Consider the following 6,991-nt stretch of genomic DNA (forward strand, 5'->3'; position numbering starts at 1 on the left):
ATCTAAATCATTAATGTAGATTAGGAATAGCAGAGGACCTAATACTGATCCCTGTGGTACACCACTGGTTACCTCGCTCCATTTTGAGGTTTCTCCTTGTGGCAGAGCAGGGCTGGGATATTGGCAGGGATGGGGTTAAATTCTCCTCCCTGCCCAGGTTTATTGTGTCAGGTGGGAGTAATTAACAATCAATTAGCACCCAGCCACCTGACATAAAAGGAGGCCTCAGCTCCTCAGGAGAGAGAGGTAGCTGAGGAAGCAAGTGTGAGTTTCTTTTGTTGATTTTGCAATCCAGTGAAGGCAAAGCTCAGCCTGGAAGCCTTTTTTCTGTAAGTTTTTACTTTGTGTTTATTGTTTGTGTTTAAGAACCTTTTTGTTTTGCCCTCGTGCCTGTTTATTTTGTGTTTTCTATTTAATAAAAGTCTTTTTATTTGAACTGCAGTCTGTCTCTGGGCCTCATCCCTGGTGCCACCCTGTCACATGTGGTGTCAGAAGAGGGATATAGCACCTCCAGAAGGCTCAGAGCAGTACTGCAGGATTTTTTTTTTTTGAATAGCGAATTATTTTGTGTCCTGCGCCTGAGTGGGAGGAGCCCGAACGTCCTGCGCCTGAGTGGGAGGAGCCCGAACGTCCTGCACCTGAGTGGGAGGAGTCGGTGCGTCCACAGCCCAAGAGGGGGGAGTCGGTGTGTCCACAGCCCAAGAGGGGGAAAGCCGAATATCCATAGCCCAGGTATCCGCCAGCAGAGGGAGAGTACCTGCTGGTTCTACCTCCATGGGAGGACTGTGTGTCGCTCCCACCTCTGCCAGCAGAGGGAGAGTTCCTGCTGGTTCCGCCTCCATCGCCGCCACCAGCAGAGGGAGCATGCCTGCTGGTTCCCCCGCTGCTGCCGTCCCGAGAGGCAGAGGGGGTGGAGCCGCCGTCCCGAGAGGCAGAGGGGGTGGAGCCGTCGTCCCGAGAGGCAGAGGGGGTGGAGCCACTGTCCCGAGAGGCAGAGGGGGTGGAGCTGCCGTCCCGAGAGCTGGAAGGGGAGGAGCCGCGGATCAGAGAACCGGAAGGGGAGGAACCACGGTCCAGACAAATGGAAAGGGAGAAGGCTGACGCCCCAGCAGCCCTTGCACATGCTGCTGAGAGGAGCTCAGTGGAGGCGCACCTGACTGCGACGGCAGGAGGTGCCAGCCCGACCTCAGAGGCCGCTAGAATGGCCACTGCCACCACCGCTGATGCCGGAGTGGCTGGAGCCGTTGCCACTGGAGAAGCTGGAACTGCCGTTGCCGGAGTGGCCGCCGTCTCCGCCTGCTGTTCCTGAGGGTCTGCCTGCTGTTTCAGAGGGTCTGCCTTCTCCACCTGCTGTTCCCGTGGGTCCGCCTGCTGTCCCTGAGGGTCCGCCATCTCCGCCTGCTGTCCCCGAGGGTCAGCCGTCTCCGCCTGCTGTTTCCGAGGGTCTGCCTGCTGTTTCAGAGGGTCTGCCGTCTCCACCTGCTGTTCCCGTGGGTCTGCCTGCTGTCCCCGAGGGTCCGCCATCTCCGCCTGCTGTCCCCGAGGGTCAGCCGTCTCCGCCTGCTGTTTCCGAGGGTCTGCCTGCTGTTCCCGAGGGTCCGCCATCTCTGCCTGCTGTTCCTGAGGGTCTGCCGTTCCCGCCTCCGCCACCAGAGGGAGATGGGCCGTCGTTCCCGCCTCCGCCACCAGAGGTGCCACCAGCGCTGCTCCTGCTGGAGGGTCCAGGTTCCCTGCCAGCGTTCGCGTGCTTTGAAGGTCCGGGGCCCCCGCCATTGAAGAAAGCTTGGGGGATCCAACATCAACCCCGCTCACCACCGCCCGCTGAAATAGCCCACCTAAGGGACATAAGGGGACTCTCGGGGGGGGGGGGGGGGGGGGGGGGAGGGCTTGGGTTCAAAGGGGGAGGGGGGGAGTTTGGCCGATTGCGGCCTGCATACTTTGTACATGGGGTGAGGTGTGTGGTAGAGCAGTGCTGGGATATTGGCAGGGATGGGGTTAAATTCTCCTCCCTGCCCTGATTTATTGTGTCAGGTGGGAGTAATTAACAATCAATTAGGACCCAGCCACCTGACATAAAAGGAGGCCTCAGCTCCTCAGGAGAGACAGGTAGCTGAGGAAGCAAGTGTGGGTTTTTTTTTTTGTAGATTTTGCAATCCAGTGAAGGCAAAGCTCAGCCTGGAAGCCTTTTTTCTGTAAGTTTTTACTTTATGTTTATTGTTTGTGTTTAAGAACCTTTTTGTTTTGCCCTTGTGCCTGTTTATTTTGTGTTTTCTATTTAATAAAAGTATTTTTATTTGAACTGCAGTCTGCCTCTGGGCCTCATCCCTGGTGCCACCCTGTCACACTCCTCTAATCAGTACTTTCTGTTTTCTACATGTTAACCACTCCCTAATCCATGTGCATGCATTTCCTTGAATCCCTACTGCGTTCAGTGTACATTTTAGTTGTTTCATTGTTTTGCAATGTGCTGTTCTGCCTGTAAGTTCGATTTGACTTGAGTAACGCTGTGTTCTCTGTGTGAATGTTGGAAATGCCCCTCAGAATGAGCAGACTGCCCTGCACATAGCGGTAGAGATGAGAAGACTGGTGATAGTAGAGCTGCTTTTGGTAGCCAATGTCAACATATATCTAAAAGACAAGGTAAGCCTCTTTACCTGGAAATATATACACAGATAAACCCATCCTCCGACTATCACTGTGAAGATAGTGCAACACTGCAGAGCGCTCTCGTAGTATAGGAAAGAACTCCCCTCTCAACACTGCAGAGCGCTCTAGTAGTATAGGAAAGAGAACTCCATTCAAAAAGTGGTATCTTGATCCACTGCAAAACACTGTAATTGAAAACTGTGTGTAAAAACTGTACACTTTGAAACAGACTTTGAAAATGTTTAGTTTACCCAGACAAAGTAAAAAAAAAAGTAATCTATTAAGCGTAGATTTACAGTATTTTTATTTGCGAAATGTACAAGCTTACAAAAATACAATACAAGAAGTACACTCACACAGTTCCTCTCATCTTCTTGTCCCACCATGTCTGCTCATCAGCAAAACAAGACGCCCTTGGATGTGGCGGTCAGAGGATACTACGCTAACATCGTGGACATGATCATTAAAGCCGAACGCTTCTACAGATGGCGCCAGGTAGGCTGTCTTTGTATCAAGCACTCCATGAGCGGTCAACAGGTAAAATGTATGAAAAAGAAAGTCTGAACCTCAATCAAACAGCTGAGACAAGATCATCTTTAATGTTTCAATGTGAACCAATTGCATCTCCTTCCAGTATCATACCCCTTTTATAAAAGCTTCCCCACAGTAAAATAGTAAATGCATAGTGTAGTGTAATAAAGCATAGTGAAATCGTGGGAAAGCATAGATGAACATTGTAAAGACCAGCGAGGGATGTTAATGCATGTTAATCAACATGGCAAACCAGTGTAAACTATGGTAAATGCATTATATAACAATGGGAAAAACATGGGGGAAAACTGCAAAAATACCGTGGTTAACTTTTATACTGCCTACTGCCTGCAGTGCTGCTTCTATGAGATATGCTGTGTGGATTGCTTTGCTGTTGCTATGCTGCTTGTCTTGTGGATTGCTTTGCATGTGGGTCATGGTGACCTGCTTCTTCATGGATTGGTACACCCTTCTGTGCTTTCAGGATATTGATTCCCAGCAGGCCTCGCAGATAGAGCTGGATTTCACTCTGGATCATGCACAGGAGCCCAAGCATGTGCGCTCAGTGCTGTGGAGACTGGCCACCAAATACCTGCCCCCCGGGGGGTGGAAGAAACTGGCCAATTACTGGCAATTCCCAGCCCAGCATGTCAAAGCAATTGAGGCTCAATGGACAGGTCAGAATTAATACATCATCTTCAGTGGCAGCACAGTACAGTGGTGGTACTACAATGGCAATGCAATGGTTACTGTCTCAAGGGGCAGTGATAGTACAAGGGCAGCAATAATGATATGTTATTGGTAAAATGACACGACAGTGGTAATATATTTATACATCATTTTGTAACCTGTATCAGGATCACTGTGCTATATTTTATTTCAAATCCAGTGTGTTGCCATTTCTATGGTCTGCTTATGGATCACTTTCCTTAACACACTTAACACACATGGTATAAAAAAGGAGCTGGAAAACCAGTTATTTTGTTCTAGTTCCAGCGAGCGTGCAGCCTCACTACTGTGTGTTGAGCCAGGGTGAGTGAATTGTGTAGCTATTAATTTAGGGGATTTTGATCCCACAACAGTTTATTTTAGTGTGTAACGGAGTAGGTTCTGGAGCGGGACATCCCTTTTAGTGGGAGCAGCGCTAAGCCTGTGTTTGGCAAACGTTTGTTTTGAGCTGTTTTCTCACTGTATTTTGTTTAGCATTTTTTGAGTTATTTTGATTACGTCCTCCTGCACTAGGGCTATCATTGCTGGTACCCTAGTAGTGGCTACCTGTCACTGCAACTTTCTGTTTATTTGAATAAAACCTGGACGCCTGAGTGGTGTTGTCAAGTGCATCCCTCTGTCTCTCTCGCTTGCTCATCAGCGGACACCCACAACAAAAATAGACCCCTGTTACAAGCAGGTTTCATGAAGCAAAATTAGTTAATTATATAGTGCGATGCAAAGCCTTTGGCTATAGCTGTACATTTGGATCTTAGCTGACAGTGCCACCAGTGGTCAGATGTGGTAACTGCAAATGACTTCATTCTACATTCACTTCTCAGGAGTCCTATTTCACCTACCGTGTTTATGAATGCTGTTGAATTCCTGCAGGAAACAAAAGCTACAAAGAACATGGCTACCGAATGCTGCTGGTCTGGCTTCATGGGATCAGCGTGGAAGGGAAGCACCCCATCAAGTGTCTGTACGAGAGTCTAGTGGAGACAGGGAACAGGGCGCTGGCAGGTAGGCTGCGCTGTGCTCACTCTCCACACTGTAAGGTAATGGGCTCTGTATCCTGTGATACGATAGTAGATACTGCTCAATATCAAGCATGTTAGTAACATACACCCACTTCCATGACTTACATCCACCATACTGTACATTATAAATCACATGTCACAAATTAACCAATCACAGTGCAGTATTTGCTAAAATTCCAATACCTCTTATGCTGGAGTGTGCACAGATGTCATCCCATGCATAGAACACCACACCTACGTTCAGTGTTCAAAAATACATAAAAAAAGCACACACACATACCCGCTACCTTTTGTAAAAATGGATCATCCTATTAACTGCACTCTTTAAATTTTGATGAACTTTTTTAAAAAACCTTTAAAAAGCCATGTTTCTCCAGCTGCAGTCTTATTTTTTTTTTTATAAATTTAGTCGTCGCCAATTATTTTTACCCCGGTTTTCACCCCAATTTAGCATGCCCAATTATTATCTGTATCCCCGGCTCACCGTTCGCAACCCCCCCGCCGACTCAGGAAACGGAGGCTGAAACACGCGTCCTCCGAAACGTGCTCCTTCCAAGCCGTCATTTTTCGCACTGCAGATCCACAGCAATGCTACCAGACCTATAGTGCCGGAGGACTACACAGATCTGGCGGCTCCGCTGCAGAGCCACAGGCGCCCTATCGGCCACAGGGGTCGCTGATGCGCGGTGAGCCGTGGATTCCCCTGCCGACCTAAGCCCTCCCTACCCGGGCAGCGCTCAGCCAATTGTGCGCCGCCCCCTAGGAACTCTCGGTCACGGTCAGCTGTGACATAGCCTGGATTCGAACCAGCGATCTCCAGGCTATAGGGCACATCCTGCGAGGAGCGCCTTTACTGGATGCACCACTCGGGAGCCCCTTGCAGTCTTATTTTTAATAAGACTGTAAGAGGCACCCTGCACACCACGGATCAACATATAAAGAAATGTAAATGTGACAGACGGAGAGGTTCATCTGCATAGCCACAGATTCTGAAACTCTCAATGAATGGTGGGAAATAATGCCCTCCGAAGAAAGTTTCATCATTGAATTATGTAAGTGTGAAATACATACATATAAAGACACTCTCGATAACTTGTGCTGAAGTTTCATCTCAATTGGATAAATGATTCTGTAGATTGATGACATCAAGAGAAAGACTTGTCAAAGACTGTTATAGTTTCTTTCATTAGTACTACAGAGATGCCTACACTATATTACAGAAATGCATGAAATAAGCCACTGGTTTGTAAGGCCATCCTCAGAGGTGTGGTAAAAGTCAGTATCACACAGCATATAATGTTGTATCTTGAATTAAAGACTACCTGTTTCCTGACTTCACCATTTTCCCATATTAATCCCCCAGTATAAAAGACCACTTTTTAGTGCGGTTTGCAGCTATTAAAAGCAGGTTTGACTATATACTGTATATCTGAGAGTGCAGTTACCAGCTTGATTATCACTGTTTCCCTGCAGAAAAGATGCGCAAGAAAGCAAATGAGGATGAGAGTACCAAGAAGTGCCCCTTGATGTGATCCAGGACCTCTACAGCAGAGAACAGAGCAGTGTGGTCCCCTGTGTCACAGAAAAGGAAGCAGACGCAGCTTGTGGCTTTGCTTAGTTAACCCATTTGATCTGGGACACGACAGCAGGAGTGCCGGAATACAACTCGGGGCATTATCACTTAAGACAGCAGCTGTTTTTGCTGGACTGGTCAGCCATCTGGATAAGGTCTGGTACACCATAATATAATTAGTCAAATGTGTTACCAATTGAAAGGTAAGAAACAGCTCTGTGACATGAATGGGTTTGTTAAATAAACAATGTTACCTTAATCAACTCATTTTTGGAAGTTATTTAACACCTGTGCATGCACATACACAAAATCCTCATTATCAAGACAGGCAGGCAGGCAGGCAGGCAGGCAGACAGGTGGACAGGCAGGTGAATATGGCTCCCTATTTTTTGAGCGAGGACAATGCATTCGTACACACTTGCTCATTCAATTCAACTCATTTTTCAGGAAATGTGACAGAGTGACATTTCTACTGTTGGTTTTTCCTGTTTTT

The 6,991-nt window shown here is 47.8% G+C and overlaps 1 protein-coding gene across 1 annotated transcript in view; it reads left to right on the forward strand.

Moving 5' to 3' along the window:
* Positions 1-6,757, forward strand: part of LOC117395175 (ankyrin repeat and death domain-containing protein 1A-like) — a 44,296-nt gene extending 37,539 nt beyond the window's left edge. Inside the window, exons 11-15 of the mRNA XM_059006195.1 lie at positions 2,542-2,640; positions 3,046-3,141; positions 3,662-3,854; positions 4,777-4,908; positions 6,399-6,757. Of these exons, the coding sequence (XP_058862178.1) occupies positions 2,542-2,640; positions 3,046-3,141; positions 3,662-3,854; positions 4,777-4,908; positions 6,399-6,457 (579 nt within the window). The 3' untranslated portion in view covers positions 6,458-6,757. The remainder of the gene's footprint in view (positions 1-2,541; positions 2,641-3,045; positions 3,142-3,661; positions 3,855-4,776; positions 4,909-6,398) is intronic.
* Positions 6,758-6,991: the final 234 nt, after the last annotated feature.

Source organism: Acipenser ruthenus, chromosome 32, assembly GCF_902713425.1.
Source record: "Acipenser ruthenus chromosome 32, fAciRut3.2 maternal haplotype, whole genome shotgun sequence".
Classification (NCBI taxonomy): domain Eukaryota; kingdom Metazoa; phylum Chordata; class Actinopteri; order Acipenseriformes; family Acipenseridae; genus Acipenser; species Acipenser ruthenus.